The 22,465-nt window shown below is 39.8% G+C and overlaps 1 protein-coding gene across 9 annotated transcripts in view; it reads right to left on the bottom strand.

Moving 5' to 3' along the window:
- PLPPR1 (phospholipid phosphatase related 1) overlaps positions 1-22,465 on the bottom strand; it is a 276,464-nt gene that overhangs the window by 130,153 nt on the left and 123,846 nt on the right. For 4 of the 9 annotated variants that reach the window (XM_082404172.1, XM_082404173.1, XM_082404165.1 and 1 more), the window contains exon 2: positions 4,531-4,638. In XM_082404172.1, coding sequence (XP_082260298.1) covers positions 4,531-4,593 — 63 coding nt within the window. In that variant the 5' untranslated portion in view covers positions 4,594-4,638. Of the gene's footprint in view, positions 1-4,530; positions 4,641-4,816; positions 5,899-22,465 lie in introns of those variants that run through there. The other 5 variants (XM_082404168.1, XM_082404171.1, XM_082404169.1 and 2 more) reach the window with 3 other exon arrangements.

Genomic DNA, 22,465 nt, shown 5'->3' with positions numbered 1-22,465 from the left:
TATAAACATGGCTTCATATTCAAGATGTAAAACAAGTCCTAGCCAGTATAAATACACACTTAGATATGTTATACTGAATTTCAGGACACCAAAGAAAAATGTAAAAGCAACTGGAGAGAAAAAGTGGATTACCTATTAAGAACAGTAATAAGAGAAAAGAGTTTTTATAGCAACAATAAAGACATGGGATGGAAGGAGAGTGAAATGGATTAACATTATGAAAGTTCTGAGAGTAGAAAATAAACTAGTCAATCTAGAATTCAATGCCAAGATAGATAACCATTCCAGATTAATTGTAATGTAAAGATGACTTCAGATAAATATTAAGAAGTTTTACAATTCACTAGATCCTTGCTGAAACAACTATTAAAGGATAAACTTCATGAGGAAATTAAATCCTGAAGGAGAAGAATAAAAGGAGGAATGATAAGCAAAAAACCTCCAAACTGATGAATATGCGGGTAAAGTTACTGAAGCTGTGACTGAAAAATTAATGAAAAATTTAAGGAAGATATAAAAATCATGAATGACACTCAAGGTCTTGAAGTGACCTAAAAATAGCATTAAAAGAAGCATAGAGCTATTGATTAACCTCAATTTTTGTTGTTTATATATTTAAAATTTAGGACTAAGCTTTAAAAGAATAGAAATAAAATCTATAATTTGTAACATAAAGGGGGATTCAAACAAGGAATCTAATTTAGAAGGCAGAACAGAAAATAAAGTCCATGCTTATTTATAATTTAATATTGAAACATGAAATATTTCCTTTAAAGTCAGCAACAAGGTAAGGATGTCCTCTACCATTGCCTTTATCCAATATTACCCTGGGGAACCTTAGCCAAAGCAATAAGACAAGAAAAACAAATTAATCGTAACAATCAGAAAAGAAAAAACCAGATCTGCTACTACTTGCAGATTATATAACTGAAAAAAAATCTAAGAAATATACAGATACTAGTAAAACTAATAATCAAGTTTAACAAAGTTTTTTCAAGAAAACTGATTTAAAATATTAATATTGTTTCTATAATGAAGCAACAAACAACTGGAAAATGTAATCATCTCCCCACAATTCCACCACTAGGCAATCCAAGGAAAGTCCTTGCACACATGTGCATAGAGACAGAAATAAGAATATTTTCTGCAAAAAAAAAAGCTGTAAGAGTATAAAACTTTAAAAAAAATAAACAAAGAAGAATCAACAAAACCATCCTTCAGTAGGTATAGTCACACAATGGGATAAAATGCAACAATTAAAAAGAATGAATTGCCAATCTGGACAAATCTCAGAAACATAATGTTGAATGAAAAGGTAAGTTGCAAAAAGAAAGTTCATTATGGTATCATTTATGTAAAATCTCCCTAAAATATAATTTATGAATATATGGACATGTAGGGAAAATATGAAAATATGCATAAGAATCATGCAGGGGAATGGAGCCTCTAACTTCACATACATACAACTGACCCTTGAACAATGCGGGGGTTAATCCACATGTAACTTATAGTCAGCACTCTATATCCGTGGTTCCTCCACATCCACGGATTCAACCAACCATGGACTGTGTAGCACTGTAGGGTTTACTATTGAAAAACAACTGCATATAAGTGGAATCGTGCAATTCAAATCCACATTGTTCAAGGGTCAACTGTAGTTACTTCTGGGTCTAGGACAATAGGACTTCAGCCATAGCTGTAATATTTTATATTTCTTGAAAAAATATTTGAAGCACATATGGCATAATTTTAAGATTTGGTCTTGATGGTAGGTGCAGTGATGTCTGTTATATTATTTTCTCTGTTTGAATCTTTTCATAATTAAAAAGCAACGTGAAAAGATATTTATTGATCATATTGACATTTTAACCAAGTTATTTTTGATCAAGTTTTCTGATATTCCAGTTATAATGCCTAAAATAATGTAGGTAAATAATAAGTATTTTCTTTTGTTTCTTTTGTTTTGTTCCCATTGGATCTTACTCAAAGTTTTGTTGTGCAATCTCAGAAGAGACTTAAAAAAATTTTTTTTAACCTTTTGACCCCCTTTACCCATTTCTGTCCTCCTCACTGTACCCCCACCTCTGGCAACCACAAATCTGTTCTCTGTATCTATGAGCTTGTTCTTTTTTCCTTTTCAGATTCCACATATGTATTCCACATATTTAGATTTCACAATCATACAGTATTTGTCTTTCTTTGACTGACTTGTTTCACTTAGTGTAATGCCCTTGAGATCCATACATGTCACAAATGGCAGTATTTCACTTCTTTTTGATGGCTGAATAATATTCCATTGCATATATACACCACAATTGCATTATACATTCATCTATTGTCGGACACTTAGGTTGTTTCCATATCTTGGCTATTGTAAATAGTGCAGCAACGAACATGGGGTACATTTAACAATAAGCATTTGATGAATGAAATGCATGAGAATCATGAAAGCCACTTTGAGAGTCACCTCTTCCCTTCTCAGTTTCTACTTTATTCTACTTCACTTCTGCTTTTTCTTTCTCCTGATTGTTTCAGATAAGTCAGTGATATGTCTTAAACTATGCAAAGTAAGAATGACAATACAGCAAGAAAAAGAATAAGCTATCTTTCCTCTCCAAGATTTTTCTTATATTTATGTTTGTGTCAGGTTAAGGCATACAAAGATTAATTTATGTCTTTTGTTGTTTGCTCTACTCATCAAGCTCATCATTCACACATTAGAGGGCTGAAAATCTTTAGAGATAGAGCTTCCTGCAATAAATTAAATCTCTTACTTTAAGGTTTGTTTCCTGTTCGATTTTTAAGAAAATTTAAAATAAAATTGCTACCGTGAGGATAAGGATGATGACAGGTGACTTATTCTAAATTACCCCTAGTTTACTTTAAAATTTTATTTTTCTTATGACAAAAGAGAAAGGGTTTTAACATTGAAAAATATAATGTTACAGCCTTCTACCATTTCCCCCATGAGCAGTGGGAGAAAGGACTCCTTTTTCTACATTACAATTTCAATATGAACAATAGTAACTAGAACCCACTATATATATAATGTACAGTTATTGTCTGAAAGGAGTTATTCTTGGCCTTGTATAGCAAGATAAGAGTATTAAGAATATGTGTTTATGTTGAGAGATGAGTTCTTTGTTTATCCTTTCAGAGCTATAGCTTGAGTCTGAGTATCTTAACTTATATCAACACCTCTGTCCCAACCTAATCTCCTATATTTCCACCTGGTTTTTCAATACAAACAGGTTCACAAATATCACCAGAAAATAAATCATCTAGTAACATTTGTTCATCTAAACTACCAAGGGATATCTATAAGGTGAAACTCAAGGATCAGCCAAACATATATACTTGGCCCCAAAATCAGAATGCTCAAAATTATCCAACTGACTATGTAAACAGCTAAAGTTATTTCAAGAGCTAGAAGATAAAAACAAACAAACAAACAAACAAAAACTTGTTTCATTGATTCATAGGCTGTGTTTAAATAACGTATGTACTGAAAGTACATTTTTGCTAATATCAGTAGTGGTTTAATTCAAGTGTCTGTTTTCACACAGGTAATAAAATGGATCAATGTGCATATTCCTCCCATACTCAGCCAAAAAGATCCCCTGCCCCATAACATAAGAACAAGCTACAGATGATCCTTGGGATGGAGAGACTATATGGGTAGTTACCCAGAAAGGAAACTCAGGACATTTACTTTTCAGCTCTTTATATCGTCATATTTTAAACACAATTTTCAGGATAAAAACCAATCTGTTAGATGCTCTATTTCTTGGAGTAGATGCTCTATCTCTTGGAGAAGAAAGATATAATATCATCTCTGGCAAATCAACATCTTATTTTGAGATAACCTGGAGTAGCTTTTTTTTTTCATCATATTATTCCAAATTTCCTAAAATTTCCATGTCTTTGTCTCTTCCATAGCAAACATTATAGAAAGGGAGGTACGGTGGGGAAAGGGTGCAGGAAGTTTAACCAAAAAGAGGCTGGAGAAATTGTTTGCTGGTACAAAGTTGGAGCAACTCAACAAAATCATTTATGAACAAAAGAAGTTGCACACTATACAAGTTCTCAATAACCCACTAAAGAAAAATGCCCAGTGGAGAGAGTCAACTCTAAGATTTCTTTTTCTTTATATGGGCTCCAAGGCAAAAGGCCATCAACTAACATCATCTGTAAACCTCTTTTATTGAATTCCTAAAACATGATATTGATTTTTTAAAAAATAATTTAATCAAAATGCTGCATTCATAATTAATGATACATTCAAGTCACCACTGAAAATAAAAGAAATCTAATAAAACACAATTATTTTGTACCCCGTACATGAACCTTGTTCTATGGCTTCCTATTCAAGAAACACTTGGCATATCTTATTAATTCTTTACCAATATTTGTGCTATCAAAATTTCATTATCATAAGATTAAATAATTTTACAAAATAATCCAAGTTCTCAGCATAAAAACTGCTACAATTATTCCAATTTGTCTGTAAAGGCAAATAAATACACCTACCTCAACAAATATAAAACACGGGATGATGGAATAACTTCGTTGAGTGTTGTTTCCTACAGCCATTTCTTACAACATGTAGCAAGGCTGCACTGTCTTAAACTGTCCAGGCTGAAATAGAAAATAGATGGCATGGTGTTAAGAACCATATGTTTAGCAGTCCTACATAAAAATATCAGCTACCCTCTAGATAAGCAAGGTGTGTTCAAACAATGCAAAACACTAATCTACAACACAGTCAAGTCAGACTAATAATCAGTCCAGAGAAAAGAAAAGAATGTATACTAGCCATGAACAGTCTCTGAGCCTAAATGACCAGGTAGGGAGCTCCTGTGCACACAGTTATAGTGAACAGAATTCTAATCTCCTGGTGCTGCACAGTGCCATAACCCAGTAGACTGTGCTCATGCCATGAACGCAGTTTTCACGACAAAACATTTGTTATTGTCCGTTCTGTGTGGATCTCCCCTTTCTGTGCCTCATCCTTGCAGTTTGCAATCTAGGGACTCGTTTATTTCTGCCTTTGCCTCTCCCTTTGGAGCTGACATTTAGCACTGAGGCACTAATCCCTGACTTCCTTCCTTGACCACCCTTTGCCCTTGCTCCCTTGACTGCAGGGCTATTAACTACTCTGGATTAATACATCACTGATCCCTCTCACTGGGTTCCCTCAGCCGTGTCTGTGTGTGTGTGTGTGTGTCTGTGTGTGTGTGTGTGTGTGTGTGTGTGTGTGTGTGTGTGTGTTCCAAACACAAAACACTGACACCATAAACATTCTCCTATAAGAACGGAGTAGCTGGGCTATAGCAGAGTATTTTAAATATTTGTTAGAACTCTTCTGTCCTACTTTGAACTGAAAATATTCCTGTATTAAAAGATCAGTTAGTTTTGGTTCTTCTTCAAACAATAACAACAACAAATAGAGATTTTAGTCTTTTCTGAAACTTCCACAGCCCAGTAAAAAGAATTTTCCACTATACCTTTTATTCTCTATCCAAAGCAATACTTGACATGTTTCAGGTATCTGCTTTCGAGTCATTATTTTTTGTTTGTTCTGTTTCTGTGTCAGACTTCCCAATAGTTCTTACGGATTGTGATATGAAGACTGGCACGGGGACTGCTAGTCTATGCAACTGGCCAAGCGCATTTTTTCTTAAAGGTCATGAATTAATGTTCTTAACTTAATTCTGTCTTTAAGTCCGTCCTTATGTTTTTCCAAAATAAAGCTTCAAAATACATTTCCTTCTCTTTTTGAAATGCCAGCTTCTCACGTGTCGACTAAAACTTTCTCTGATCAAATGTAACATTATGTGTAGTATTAAGTCCATACCAATCATAGTGTTTAAATTATTTAATTTTTAGGCAACTTAATTTTTTCAATTAAAATTGGATATTACCTGTTATAAAATACCCATAATATATCTGTTATTTCACCATCTATTTCATGATTTAGGAATAAATAATATTTTTTTACAATTAGAAAGGAACCCATACATAGAACACACATTGAGTTGATTTGGCAACCATGTATTGGTTTCATTTTATCCTTACTTAATCCAAGTATTTTAGAATTCACTTATCAGTATTTATGATTTAGATGAGTCCTACTGTTAGCATCAACTAAACACAGAACCATACATCTGAAAAGAAAATTAAATTTTTAATCACCTTGAAGTAGGTACAGGCACCAGAAAAAACAAAGGCATCAGACATACCTAGTATTTTAGATGGCTTCTCCATACAGTTAATAAAAAATAGCAATGAAATGGAGAATACAAGACAGGCTTTGGATATCATATAAAGTTCTCCTTTCTATTCACTCTTCTGGTTCAAAATACAAACTAGCTTTTTATATGTGTATGGAGACTACATATATAATATATATATATACACACATATATGTATCTATGTATGTATACTATACATAATCAGTAACTATAGTAAGGTATATTTCACATATACTTCACCCATTTCAAGTGTACAATTCAATGATCTTTTAATAAATTTACCAAGTTGTACAATGATCATAAAACAATTTTAGCACTCTTTCCTTCTCCCCCCAAAATAATTGTCATCCCCACCATCACCTCCCTCACCACCTCTCCAGCCCAGCTAGTCACTATTCTCTCTGTCTCTACAGATTTGCTTTTTCTGGATATTTCAAATAAATATAATCATTCCATATGTGGTCTCTTGACCTGGATTCTTAGCATAATGTTTTTGAAGTTTATTCATGTCATAGTGCACATATCAGTAATTTTTCCTTTTTATTACTGAATGTATTTCATCATATGGCTATAGAACCTTTACCAATTGGTGGAAATGTAGGTAGTTTCTAATTTTTGCTGTATCCAATATTAGGTTGTATCCAGTATTATGGATAATGATGCTAAGAACGTCTGTATACTTTCATTTATTGTGGATGTATACCTAAGTGTGGAATTACTGGGCCACACGCTAAATTGTTTTATTTTTTAAAGGAAACTGCAGAAGTGTTCTCCAAAGTGGTTGTGTCATTTTACACTGCCGTCAGCAACAATAAATGTTCTCCTTTCTCCACATCCTAACATTTTTATTGCCTATCTTTCTTATTATAGTCATTTGAGTGAGTGTGAGATAATATCTCATTGTAGTTTTCATTTTGTAAATAACAAATGATATCGAGCATCCTTTCAGGTGCTTATTGCCCATTATTCTATCTTCTTTTGTGAAATAATCAAATCAAAAAAACGAAAAGATTTGGATATTTTCAAGATATAAGTGTTTTTGTATTATTCTGGATACAAGTCCCTTATCAGATGTATATTTTGTCTTTTGACTATTAATGTGCCTTGGTGTGGATTCCTTTAGGTTTATGCTGCTTAGAGATTTCTTACTACTTGAATCTATGGGTTTATGTTTTTTTCCCAAATTTGGGAAAGTGTTCAGCCATTATTCCTGGAAAACTTTTTAACCCACTCTCTCGTCTCTTTCTGGGACTCCCGTGACATGAATATTAGATCTTTTGTTGTAGTCCCTCATGTCCCTGACACTCTTAATCCCCCCTCCCCAAGTCTATTTTCTCTGTGTTGTTCAGATTGGATATTTTCTATTATTCTATCCTCAAGTTCACTGACTCTTTCCTCTACCATCCCCATTATGGTGTTGAGCCAAGTCCATCCATTGAGTTTATTTCAGTTGTTATATTTCTTAGTTCTAAAATTTATATTTGCTTTTTCTTTATATTTTCTATTTCTTTGCTGAGACTATTTTTTCATGTTTCAAGCATGTCTGTAAGTATTTGTTAAAGTACTTTTATGATGGCCACTTAAATTATTGTCAGATAATTTTATATCATCTTGGTTTTGGTGTCTGTTGATGGTCTTTTCTTATTCAGTTTGCGATCTTCCTGGTTCTTGGTATGAAGAGTGATTTTTGATTGACCTTGGGTTGTTACAAGACTCAGGATCCTGTTTAAAGCTTATGTTTTATCATACTTCCTCTGACACTCCTCTAGTAGGTAGGGGGAATGTCACCTTGTTAGTGCCATGTGAAGGTAGAAGTCCGGGTTCTCCACTTGGCCTCCTATGACAGCTAGTTGGGGAGGGACCCCTTTTGCTGGGCAGCAGTAGAGTTCAGGCTCCTCAATAGGGCCCCACTGATACCTCCCTGGCTGGGGAGGGGGTTAGGTACTTCTTCATGGCTCCCCACATGGCCTCCACTGACACTATGGCCTTGCTATTGTTGTGTAATGATAAAACTGAATTTCCACTAGTCCCCCTCTGATACCACTCCAGGGAGGAGAACGTAGGGATGCCTCATTACTGCCTAAAGGGGGTAAAAGTCTAGGCTCCCCGCCATGTTTTCCCCTGATACTGTTGAGCAGGGATGGGGGCCTACTCATTACTGCCCAGCATGAACTAAAGTCCTGGCTCCCTACTTGGCCTTCTCTGATATGACCCCAGCAGGAGTCTAGGGGAGCCTCCTTATAGCCTGGCAAGGGTAGAAGTCCAGGGTCCCCACTTGGTCTTTGCTGACAGAGACAGAGATGGGACTGCAGTTTTTCTGTGGTTTTTGGATATAGTCAAAGGGTTATTTTCTAAAAGTTTGCTGCATTGCTAGGCTGCCCTTTTCCAGGCCCTTTGGCTAGAGAGGTGGCAGGCATTCTTGGGGCTGTTTTGTCTGCAAGTATCAATATCCCAGGCTGTCAGCTTCTCCAATATCCACTCTGAGATATGAGGTAAAAAGAAATCCTGGGAGGGGCTTCCCTGGTGGCGCAGTGGTTGAGAATCTGCCTGCCAATGCAGGGGACACGGGTTCGAGCCCTGGTCTGGGAAGATCCCACATGCCGTGGAGCAACTGGGCCCGTGAGCCACAATTATTGAGCCTGCGCGTCTGGAGCCTATGCTCCGCAACAAGAGAGGCCGCGATAGTGAGAGGCCCGCGCACCGCGATGAAGAGTGGCCCCTGCTTGCCACAACTAGAGAAAGCCCTCGCACAGAAACGAAGACCCAACACAGCCATAAATAAATAAATTAAAAAAAAAAAAAAAAAAAGAAATCCTGGGAACTCAATATTGTGTTGGTTGTTATGTGAAGTCCCCAGCCAGTCCACCTTTTCTTTGTCTGAGCTTTGTTTACATGTAACATCCAAGATTTTTGGTTGATTTAGTGGGAGGGATGGGGAATGTACATCTTACTCCATCCTCTTAGAAGCAAAAGTTTCCAGAAGTCTTTTTAAAAGAGTACCAAATGGCAGTGACCAAGGTTCTCGTATAGCCTAGCCCCGCTATGTTCTCATGAATTTGAGTCTTTTGATGTCCAAGGTTTCAAAATACCAGAATAGCATCATTTGTTTGTTCATTTGTGAGTCCCTAATTCATGCCAGGAATCCCATTAGACACAACTAGAAGCAATGAATTAGCCAAATACCCTGTATTTAAGGGACTAATAGTCATTAGGAAAAGATTGTTATATTTGTTTGTATATTTGTTTTTCAATGAGTTATAAGAGGGATAATAGCAGCACAAATCACCAATTCTAACTCTTGAGGTCAGGGATCTCTTATCCAACTGGCGTAGTAGATACACTGTCTAGGACCCATAATACTTTTAGGGGCCTATGAAAACATTTTAATTTTTTTTTTAAATAATAAATTTTTAGGTTAGGTACCAAAATATTTTAATATATTATTAAATTCAGTTTTATACCAATTCAACTATAAAATATAAGTTTTAACTTTAATAGAGAAAAGGGTCCACAAAGGCAAAATTGCTTAAAGTCCACAAAAGTAATAAGACAGTCCTAGCTGGGAGAAAGTTAAGGAAAGGTTTCTTAGAGGAGATGGCTATTTAAGTTGATTAAAATAAAGGTAGCTGCTCCCCTATAAGAGGAGGACAAGAGAAGCATTTCAGCTAAAGGGAACAGCAAGAGCTAAGGTTCCAAAGATATAAGCTGGCCTAACATATGTTTGGGAAACTAAAAACACTACCAGCTCAAATGTATGAAAACATTCGAGGATAAGTATAGATGTTACCAAAATTTGTTTATGTATAATACACATAGCGTTTTATACACAAACTCAGAAGCAGAACACCTCAAGGATAAGAAATACAAGGTTGGTCCATTTCCATATCAGATAAGAACATAGGAAAAAAAGAGAATATTGACAGACAGTACTGTTTCCTAGTAATTAACTCAGACAGAGCTCTTCATTTCTAGGCAGGTAAGTATATTATAAATCAGACCTGTCCAATAAAGGAGTCAATGACATCTCATGTATTTCCATTGGATTTTCCATGTAATTCCCTCTTGTTCATAAGAAGTGTAACAATTCCTACTCAACCCAGAACAAATACAAAAATAATTGCTGATTATAAAGTATCTGTTTTAGTGAGACTGAAAATGGATGGTGATGGAGCATGGTCATAGCTAGATGGGGACAAACCTCATTGATTTCTAAGTTATGCAAAGTTGGCTCTAGCTGAGCAGTCAATGAAGTAGCAAGGAACAAAAATGCCCTTGAGAAAGAGTCACCATGTTTCAGTGGACCTTCTGCCCAGCCTTGGTGTGAATCTAGTATTTCCAGTGGCCAAAGTCACAGCCTGTGGTCCTCCTCAGGGGCCCAGAGTCTATGATTTTAGGGAAGCTAGAGCTTGCTCTTTTTATAGAGAATATTTTGAGCTAATTTTGCTAAAAATACCATGGTGGTTCCCTTCAAAGTTAGGATGATATGAATTAATCGAGTTCACTGAGACAAAAATCTAAAAAACAAATAGGCAACAAGGCCACCAGAAATGGTACTTTTCTGAGTAAGCCCAAGAATTCTGCACTCTGAGGCCACATTGATTTAGGACAGTGTTTCTCAACCCCATCACTGTAGATATTGTGGGCTGGAAAATTCTTTGTTGTGAGGGGCTGTCCTGAGTACAGTTGGATGTTTAATTACATCCCCGGCCTCTACCCACAAGACACCAATAGTAGCAACCCTCCTCCCCCAATATTGTGACAACTAAAAATGTCTCTAGACATTGCCAGATACTCCCCTTCAAGGTGGGAAGGAGCAGGGGATGGAGATAGCCTTGGGGGAGAACCACTAATTTTAAAGGATTGAAAGCAGAGGCCCTAGGACACTGGAATTTTTGAGCTAGTGAAGAACTTGCTTCACCAAGGATAAAGGCCACAGTTTTGCCCAAGGGGACAAACCTATTCCTGCTTAGTACCTAACAGAGGAAAATATGGAAACTGTCGAGGTGCCTTATTGGCATTTGGGGAAACAAAGGGCATCTCATGCTCAGAGACCATGATTGGGGTGAGAATAAAGGTACTATAAGTGGTAGTTACTACCACTTTGAATCTCAAAAGAAAGCAGGGCTGTTTTACCCACTGGGGACTATAGGCCCAATTCCTAGGGCCTGTGAGCTATTTAACAGCCCATGAAAATATATAAGAAATTTTAAAAAGGCAGCAAAACTATGTAAAACCAAATGAATAAATATATAAGTGTATACCTAAAAATGTAAAATTCTTGCAATTTCATTACTCAATTTAGTGTTAACAATTAATTTGAAAGTGATTTGTAGATGAAATTCTTAATTCTAAAAATTCCTTTGCTAAGAAACTTTAAATAATTGTAAATTAATAGTTTCAAAAGAAAAGTCATAAAAATCTTTTCATGCAAAATAAAGATGTACTGTCAGATCACTCATTATGTGTTTATCTTCATACGGAGTGGGGCCTCAAAAAGTGAGTGTCAAAACAAGGTTAAACAACCTTAAAATAGCCCTGGAGGGATTTTGCTTTCAGCCAAGTGAAAGTAACTAAGACTGGATTTCATGCCTGGCACAACTAAAAGATACAGACAAAATAAATGAGCCGATGGTATTCAAGGCACTGGATGTGAGGCAATAAAGGGCAGTGACCCCTGAAAGATGGGAACAGACAGAGGCAAGCCCTACAATTGCCCTAGCTTACTGCCTGGAAAGAGTCTCCAGTCCACGGCACAGAGAGGGGAACCCAGAAGAATGGCCCGTGGCCTCCTTGAGTTGAGTAGACAGAGCTGGGAATGTGGGGAGGCCCAAGGGACTGGAGTTCACAAGGCAGAGAACCAGAGAGAATTCTGCACAGATGGAGCTGGGTTGCCCTGCAGAGAGTCCCCTCGAGTCTTCAGCAGAGCACTGATGAGCATGGGAGAAACGAGCTAAGGCCGGGAGGGAAACCATCCAAAAGGATTAGAGAAAAATCATCATCAGGGCTCACAGGAGACTGAGAATACTTTCTGTTCCCACCAACCCAACTTAAAAGACACCTAACTCACCAGATAGCGGGCAGAAGACTTTAGTTTGGGTTAACTAATAACTCCAATATTAAAACATTTCTCATCCAGGGACCACAAGTATTCCTTAGAGAGTTGTTTTTTCTTTGTCTGTTGCAGGATACTGAGTATTTATTGAGATTCTGAGCCACTGAGTGATGTGCTTTTCCCTGGTGTCAGGGGGCTCCAGAAGCAAGAATATGTTGCATAATCCATGACCCAGGGCACATCAAAGGCACCTCTGACATGAGTTTTACAACACAAACTTTCTAGGATTTCCTCAAAATTGGGTTGGTGTAAGATTGAAATGAGATTATGTCTAGCAAGGGGAAAAATAGGGTTTATTTCTATGTGATCCACATCTTAATTGGAGGTAAGGGGGGTGGGGATTGGAGTAGAAAAGGGAAAATTAAAAGGTGAAAAATGAGTTGTGAGAGTTACACTTCATTTTGTTCCCCAGTACTCAGGGTGAGACGTAATCCCCAAATCCAGCTCATCTTTAACACGTGTTAAAGAGGCATTAACTTCCTTGGTGGCACTGAGCTACCCCTCACTGTTCTGGATCATTTCTACTCTATTACCTCCAACCAGGATCACAGTGTGCCTTTAATTTCCCAAAGCTGGAAAACCTAACTATGTATTTTTTTTAAAGCAACTAAGACATTAAGAGATAGGAAAAAATCGAAAGAGATTGTAGATGAGTGCAAAAGAGATTTCTTCACAAGATGGTGTGGGATTTAGGACTGTACTACTTAGGCTTTCAAGAGAAATGCTTTACTCTGTTCAATTTCAGAGATGCTTTTCAAAGCTTGTACAGATGCTTTTCAAAGCTTGTAAAGAACGACAGTGTGAAAGCCCCACATTATAGGAGAGTAGCATTGACACCCCCCCTTTTTTTTGGTCCAGTCTCTCCCCTCCACAGTGTCTCACAGCTAGATCCATGGCCCAGCCCTTGAGCCAGCCCAGAATAAGGCAGAGAGATACAAAGAGCATGAGACCCACGATCCAGGAAAATCTAGAGTTCAGTCAAATCTTTACAAAATAAAGACTCAGGGGTCCTGTGAAGATACCAGGGCCCCACATTGTTCTTGAGTGGCTTTTCAGACCCAGGGGTAATTCCAGGTTCCCTCTGGGCTCCCATATTACATTGGCCTGGTCTGTATGACCAGCCATTAGCTTTGTTCCTACTGCTTAAATCTGATGACTCGCTCTCATACCTCAGTCTCTTTCCACGCCTGCAGTCCTATGTGGTCTGCACTCAGTAACCAGGACTCATTTATCTAGGTGAGTCCTTTGAACCTACAGGTATGCCTGGTTCATACTCCAGCCCTGAGCCTGAATGGATAGTCTGCAGACAGCCATTTCCCCTTGCATCTAGGATCCCTGTTGCTGGACCTCTCACAACTAAGGCACAAGATTGCCTGGCTAATGTCTGAGCTTGTTATAACTTTTAGACTGTGTTAAACCTTTCCAGTCCCATTTTGCTGCAATCTCCACCCCATGCCCATCCCCAGCCTCTTGGCACTCCAGCCACTCGCTCAGTTTCTGCAACATGCCAGGCTCTTTCTCACCTCTGGGCCTTCTCATGTACTACATCTTGGAGAACTCTTTCCTCCTCCATTATCTGCTCTTCCTTCAGATCTGCAGTTAAATGCCATTTTCAATGGGTAAGTTTCCTTAATTGCCCTGACTGGTTCAGTTCTATTACACACTATCATGCTCCTTCAGAGTATTTATTGTGTAATTGTTTAATATCTATTCCTTTTCTAGGAATGTTTGTCTGTCTTGCTCAGCACTGAAACTTTAGTACTTTGCACAGTACCAAGCACATAGTAGGTACACAGTAAATGTTGACACTAACAGTGTGCCTCAGCCACTCAGCTCCATCGTTTGATTTCACATTTGCTCTGGGTCCATTCCTTACTCCTGACCCAGTCCTAATCTAGGTCTTGGTCACTCCTTTCCAGGTTATGCATGAACTGAACAATATGGTACTAATGTCGGTCTTGGGTCAAGCCCTTCTGCCCACCCCAACCAGTTAAGACCCACTATACCTTGGACCCAAAGAACAATGAAAAGTGAAGTGTCTGAAAGTCCTAGAAATCAAAATGTAAGCCAGAACACATTTCAAAATGTAAAATTGAAAGGGGAAATTATTCAGCTGGATTCTACCTCTGGGTTCTTTTGACTGTTAAAAAAAATTGCTTTAGATTGTTGCTTTAAAAGGTACATGCCTTAAAGTTAAAAGTTTAAATTGGAAAAAAAGAGCCCAAGTCTATCTAAAAGTAAGCCGTCTCTGTTAGAGACTGATCTTCCAAAAACAAAGAGCGCAAGGGTGATGCAGACTCCAAAGCTCAGCAGGCGACCTGAGGCAGTGGGAAGAAAGCGGAAAGCTTAGGAATGTCGAAATAGCTGACGCGAAGGAGTGCCTAGGACCATCCGATGGGCCACCACCAGGAGAACTACTTAATAGGAAGACGGTGCCCAAACCAGCAGGGTGTTTCCCCAATTTCTTTTTCAATTGTTGATATTGTTTACCCCTAATTTTACACCAGGAAAAAGAAAAAAACAAAGCAGGAAGAAGTAGCAAGCACAAAGAGCTTTTCTTAATTATAAAGCAGTGAGTTAATGTCTCTTTCAATAAAATCAAAGGCTAGAAGGAAATGACGTTTTGATGCTCCGTGAAACTGAAACCTTGAAGCATTGGAGCAAGAACCAGAAGTATGCGTGTGCACACACACACACACACACACACACACACCTTCCCCTCAGAAAGGCTTAAAGGTAGTAAACGTTGCCCCTCAGGCAGTATTGTGCTCAGCTTAAAGTCTGGGGAGAAAATAGGCAGAGAATATGCTGAATTGCTCTTAATTAAAAAGTAGTGAATGTGATCTTAAATATAATTAAGTACAGGTCTTCCTTGCTTTATGGTAGAATTCCATCCTGGTAAACCCATGGTAAACTGAAAATATCCTAAGTCAAAAATGCATTTAATTCACCTAACCTACTGAACATTGTAGCTTAGCTTAGCTTAGCCTACCTTAAACACACTCAGAACACTTACAATTAGCCTACACTTGGGCAAAGTCATTTAACACAAAGCCTATTTTATAATAAAGTGTTGACTATCTCAGGTAATTTATTTAATACTGTACTGACTGTGAAAAACAGAATGGTTGTATGGGTACAAAATGGTTATAAGTGTATCAGTTGTTTACCCTTGCGATCACGTGGCCGGCTGCGAGCTGCAGCTCAGTACCCTGCCCAGTATCACAAGAGTACTATACCTCATATGTTAGCCCAGCAAAAGATCACAATTTGAAGTACGGTTTCTGCTGAATGGCTTTCACACCATTGTAAAGTCGAAAAATCTTAAGTCCAACCATATTAAGTTGGGGACTGAGTGTTTCTCCTGTATCTGGCTCTGGTTATAAAATTTCAACTATAATTTCAAAAGTAATTGCAGTTAACAAAATTTATAATGATGTTGTGATCTGTGTTATAGGACTGACTATATTAAAGGTAAAGATTGTTTTATTATGGTCTTTCACACCGTTCCAATGAAAAATGGCCATTGATAAGATTTAAGGTAAACTTGTACTATGTTAAAGTCTGTTCTAAAATGAGCCATATTTTGGAAAGGCTCTGATGTACCTAGTACCATAATGCCTTTTTACTAAACTATTTTGAAGACAGGCATTGAGAAGAGGTGCCATTTTGTCCATTCACCCATCAGTGAGGTTTTATTAAGTACTTACTAAGTGCAAAGCCTTAGGCTTTGAGTGATGCAAATACAAGTCAGTCATTGACAGCCAGTAGCTTACAACCTAGTAAGAATGCAAATGCAGTCAAATGCAGTCTATTTATAAAATGATATAATTGATGAGAATTCATAGGAAGGAGAGATGTTTCCATTGATGATATCTGAGGTGGACCAGTGAGGACAGGTAAGTGATCAACACGCCCAGGATGGATTTCTAGGCATTAGGACTGGAATGAGCAAAGTATGGAGTAGAACAGCCCCGACCATACTTATGGTCTGGGATTACGGCTAGGCAAGCTTGGCCAGCATGTAGCAGATGAAAATAGCATTGGGTATCGCTAGAGGACTGGGGCTGGGTTGTTGAATGCAAGCTAAGGATTTTAGATTCTCTCCATTTGGTTTGGCTTACAGAATGTAAGATGGGTCGGGGTGGGTGAAACTAGAGTTAACAAGACTTATGAGGGGCCACCATCATCTAGGTGAGACATAATCAGAACCATGCAAGAGCGGGCTTCAATCTAGTTTTTTTTTTTAATTTGAGATGAACAGGGAGAAGAGGTAAATAGGAGCGCCTGTTTGAATTGGGGCCTCTGTAAAGTGGCCTAGAAGGGAACTTGTTATGTTATTAAGGTCAGAGGGACTAGAGTGCTCTTTCAGACTTCCAAGTCATTGGTTCCTCTATTTCCCTTTGAATTCTGTTCTGATTCGCATCTCCAGGGCCACCGTGGGTTTCTAACGATCCCTTCTAAGAGATGGGGTCACTAATTAAATGGAGAGAAACGAAGCAAAAGTTCAAGTCCAGGGTGAGAAACTGCCGGAGAAGAGAAGATAGGCCCCACAGACTAGAATTCTAAAGAAGTTGCACAGGAAAGTCCTTTTGGGGAATGGTGGTTCCAGGATGTTAGACAGCCCTTTGTGGTCTTGCCTGCAGGGATGTATGTCACAAGCTGTTCTGAGCAGTGGGGAGGCTGTGATACTGTTGTTTTGCCAAGCAAGGCTGCATTTTCCAATTTAAAGCTAAGCTGCCCAGGAGCCAAGCGGTTTGTTTTCCAGAAGACAAGGAGAGAGAGAGAAAGAGAATGTGTGCGTGTGTTTGTGTGCGTGTGTGTGTGTGTGTGACAGACACAGACAAAAACATCCAAGAGTTGAGATACCAAATCTATCCTCATATCAACTCTCTGGAACAGAGTGATTCTGTTTTTGTCATTAGATCCTCAATCCTTGGGCACCCTCAGAAATCACAGCCAGGAAGTCCCTATGCCCTCACAGCAGGGTAATTAATTAGCTCTGTTGGACCCTGCTAGAGTCTCACAGGAGACAGGAAAAAACAGTGAAAGGAATTCCCTTTCACCACAGGAGATTTCAGAGAAGGATTAGACAACCCTGGCGTAAGCCTTGGTTTGCCTGCTGTCAACAAAGGGAGGATTGCATGTATTCTGTGACTGACCCAAACTTAAAATTTTGCATGCGTATAATAATAATGATAATATTGTTCACTAGTCGCCTTGATAAATATGTATTGAGGACTTTCCCATGCCAGGCTTTATACAGGGTTATGGTTTTAATTTTTACATTTAACACTATAATATTTCTTGAATTAATTTGCATATGGTATGGAGATATGCCGACCAGTCTTTTCAGTGTTGCAGCCTGCTTCCCCCATGCAGCATTCCCGTTCCTCCTTACTCTAGTCTACTTTCTCTTTTATTTATACCACTTATCATCCCACATACTATGATTCATGTATTGTGCTTATTATCTTCCTCCAACAGCCAGAATGTAAGTTTCATGAGCCTTGCCTATTGTGTTCACCAGGTGTACCCCAAGTGTCTCTTGGAAAGATGACATCAAATAATTACAAGTGAGATAAAAATAATGTCTCTCTGGGACCTAATGGGGGACCTAACATCATCTAGGGGGCCAGGAAAGTCTTCCCTGAAGAAGCAATCTTTGGATACATAAAAGAGAGGGGAACTGTATCCGTGTCAAAGGGAACAGCACATGGGAAGTTCCTGAAATGAGAGAAAGCAGTAACACATACGGCTGCAACATACAGAGCACGGGCAATAGACATATATTGAGGCCTGGGAAGAGAGGGCTTACAATGCAGGGCCAGGTGGGCCACGTTAAAGAGTTTGGGATTAGTTCTAAGAACAATAGTAACCTATTTTTTTTTTTTTTTTTTAAAGAGCAGGTGATATACAAGCTGGCTTTTTATTTTTATTTTTATTTATTTAAACACTACTTTATTTATTTATGGCTGTGTTGGGTCCTCGTTTCTGTGAGAGGGCTTTCCTCAGTTGCGGTAAGCGGGGGCCACTCTTCATCGTGGTGCGCGGGGCCTCCCACTATCGCGGCCTCTCCAGAGGCGCAGGCTCAGCAATTGTGGCCCACGGGCCCAGGTGCTCCGCGGCATGTGGGATCCTCCCAGACCAGGGCTCGAACCCGTGTCCCCTGCATTAGCAGGCAGACTCTCAACCACTGCGCCAGCAGGGAAGCCCCAATAGTAACCTATTGAAAGGCTTTAAGGAACAAACCTGCCACGCCCTGATTTACTTTTACTAAAGATTGTTCAGGATATAGAGAGTGGTTTGGGAGAGTGGGACAAGAATGAATATGGTGAGGTGGCCAGTTGAAGGGTCCTGCTATCATCTAGGCAAGAGGAGAAGGTGGCTTGGGTTAAGGCTAAGGCAATAGAGACAGACAGGTCAGTGAATTCAAAACATTAGAAGAGCAAATAATATTCAGTAATTGATTAAAGTAGGAGTGGGGGGAATATCAAAATGTCTTTTCTTATTTATTTAAATCCCTCAAACTAAACCGTGTATCTTACTTGTGCTATCTCCAGTAGTGATGAATAGCTTTCTGTTTACTCTCCTGTTAAATCACCGGCAGCCTCCCCTTTAATCTTTCCTCATGGATCCCAGCCATGTCCTCTCATCCTTCAACTGGCCCAGAATTAGGCACAGCGTGGAACAGACTATTCTTGAGAATCACCTCACAATATCTCCTTTTGAAATGCTGTGTTTAAAGAAAAACAACAAAACCAGTATCTTATTGTAAATTCATTCCTCAAATAAGTTGGGATCCTTTAACATACAAAAATACCCCTCCTTATTTTCTTTTTGCCTTTCCAATTCCTACGTATCCTTCAGAACACAATTCAATTTCTGCCTCTGCCAGGAAACTGCCTAAGTTTAGTCAGTCATTCACAACAATCTGCTTTGATCTGCCCATAGGCTGTGCACGCTTACTATCTGAGCCATTGATTTGGTGTTTAGTCACAGGCAACATTAGGACATCAATGGTAGGATAGGGTAAGGCGATGTCTTAGACCCTTCCCAGCCCACGGTTCCCTTTTGTATTCTCATTTTCATCTTTCAAACTCCAAAGTTCTTAGTTAACTTTCTATGGGCAAATGGGTTCTCTTTTCTTCCAGATTATAAACTACAAGTGATCGGACTTTTAAGTCTTTGTGTCCCTCACAGCATCTAGCCCAGTGCTAAATGACAATATATGGAAAGTATTTCTGGTTATTTCAAAGAGAATTGTGCAGGAGGTGACTACTACTTAGCTCCAGCTCCCTCTCCTCTCACATTCCGGACCTCTACAATAATGCCCAGCTGGGCATCGAGTGGGCAGTCAGCACATGCTGGCTGTAATAACACTGGCAGACCTTCTGTGAAGACTAGATGATTAAAACAGAGTCAATTCATGAATATTCATATTAGAAGGAAAATGAATGAACTCAAGCTATTGATCTAATTTCAGGTCAATAGACTCACCTGTCCTTTTGCTAAAATTACTTAAAAAAACAAAACACTAAGTACTTTGAGTTTTCCTTTCTTTTTGCCTTTCCATTTTTAGTGGAAACATTTATAAAGGTGTCAAAAGGCCAGGATCAAAGGGATGAAGGCAATAGCAAAATGTATATAGCATTTACTTAACACTCATACATCCTATGAAATATTTAGATCCAATTATGAATTGTATTTTGGGGAGAAAACAGACAGAGAATTTAAGCAGAGCGCCCAGGATCACATAGGTGGTGAGTGTCCGAGCTGGGATTTATAACCTAGGCACCTGACCCTAAAGTTTTTGTACTCAGTCACTGCATTACTTTCTTCTCCAGAAAAATGAAAAAGGAAGCAAAGGGCTTAATCTACATCCCTGGTCCCAGCCTGCTAGCTAATGGTCAGTTCACTCTCTGATGCACTGGTTCTTTTTAGCATCCAATAAACATCCAAGGATTGTGATTCCCTGATGTGATTCCCAAGTTTTCCCTAATTTTAAATGAACTTCCACAAGTTGTGGACCAAGATACCTTCAATGACTGTACTTAGGAGACCTCTCGTTCTTTTCTGTCTCACTGAAATTCCACACTTCAGAAGATCGTAAAATTATTCCAGGGACTTGATGTTACTTTGTGGCCCAATCTAAAGTTGCCTAAGAATAAATATTAGCCCCTCAAAGGCACCTGTTTGCTGATGAACCATTCAGTATCTACAAACAAGCTTTGGGATGAAGTGAACACCTGTTCCAGTGTTCTCACCAAGTGTCCTCCTTTCTCTCTGCACTTTGCTGGCATGTAACCTACAGAGTGAAACCTGGGCAGGTTCATTACCCACCTCCCCAGTAGAATGCCACCAGAACAGGGATTTCCGTCCTGGGACAGCACCAACCGTCATCACATGAGTAAATGTAACTCTGCATCTAGATGAAAAAGCCCCAGTTCCATGGCCTTGAACACTAGCTTTAGAGTCTGATGGGTGTGGATCTGGACCCAGGTCACAAGGAACCAAAGTAAGTAAATTAGATTAAGTCCCTGTGACTTGCCATGTTTTCTATGCCTTGGTATTGTTGTGGTTGCACTGGGGTAATTGTTGTGAGGGGTCATTACGTGATGTGTGCAGTGGTTAGCATATGCCAGGTGTTCTGTAAACATTTGTTGAATGAAAGCTCACTACACCCCTCACTCATAGTCACTTTTCTACTTTTGTCCTTCAGTGCCAGACATCACAAATTAGGGGAACACTGCTATACTATTCCGCTTAATGAGAAGGGACTGTTTGTTGACAACATTAGCCATACTTATTAAACATTCTCCTTATTCAGCCAGATAAAAAGATTATTAATTGCTGAGCTTTGGCTAATTCCCAGGACACCTAATTTGTTCACATCTATTTTCAGAAAACCTTCAGATTTGAATGAGTTAATTTCACTATTTTTCTTTGCCCTCATAGAGAAACCACAGGGCAGTCAAGCAGGTAGCAGTATGCAGGCTACATCTCAGCCAGTGGGGCTTTATAAGGAGGAAATTCATTCTTGAGATCGGAGGAGAAATGTGGGTAATGAGAGAAGGGAAGTGATGGGAGGAGACCTTCAAGATGGCGGAGGAGTAAGATGTGGAGATCATCTTCCTCCCCACAAATACATCAGAAATACATCTACACGTGGAACTGCTCCTACAGAACACCGACTGAACACTGGCAGAAGACCTCAGACGTCCCAAAAGGCAAGAAACTCCCCACGTATCTGGGTAGGGCAAAAGAAAAAACAGAGACAAAAGAGTAGGGACGGGACCTGCACCAGTGGGAGGGAGCTGTGAAGGAGGAAAAGTTTCCACACACTAGGAAGCACCTTCACGGGCGGAGACTGCGGGTGGCAGAGGGGGCCACAGAGGAGAGTACAGCAACAGGGGTGCGGAGGGCAAGGCGGAGAGATTCCCGCACAGAGGATCGGTGCCGACCAGCACTCACCAGCCCGAGAGGCTTGTCTGCTCACCCGCCTGGGCGGGCGGGGGCTGGGAGCTGAGGCTCGGGCTTCGGTCGGATCGCAGGGAGAGGACTGGGGTTGGCGGCGTGAACACAGCCTGAAGGGGGCTAGTGCACCACAGCTAGCCGGGAGGGAGTCCGGGAAAAAGTCTGGAGCTGCTGAAGAGGCAAGAGACTTTTTCTTGCCTCTTTGTTTCCTGGTGCGCGAGGAGAGGGGATTAAGAGCGCTGCTTAAAGGAGCTCCAGAGACGGGCGTGAGCCGTGGCTATCAGCGCGGACCCCAGAGACAGGCATGAAACACTAAGGCTGCTGCTGCCGCCACCAAGAAGCCTGTGTGCGAGCCCAGGTCACTCTCCACACCGCCCCTCCCAGGAGCCTGTGCAGCCCGCCACGGCCTGGGTCCCATGATCCAGGGACAACTTCCACGGGAGAACGCACGGTGCGCCTCAGGCTGCTGCAACGTCCCGCCGGCCTCTGCCGCTGCAGGCTCGCCCCGCATCTGTACCCCTCCCTCCCCCCGGCCTCAGTGAGCCAGAGCCCACGAATCAGCTGCTCCTTTAACCCCATCCTGTCTGAGCGAAGAACAGACGCCCTCAGGCGACCTACATGC

The sequence above is a fragment of the Balaenoptera borealis genome (assembly GCF_965194805.1).
Source record: "Balaenoptera borealis genome assembly, chromosome: 8".
NCBI classification, from domain to species: Eukaryota; Metazoa; Chordata; class Mammalia; order Artiodactyla; family Balaenopteridae; genus Balaenoptera; species Balaenoptera borealis.
The sequence above is the reverse complement of the archived record's forward strand: the minus strand, read 5'-3'. Positions and strand labels throughout refer to the sequence as shown.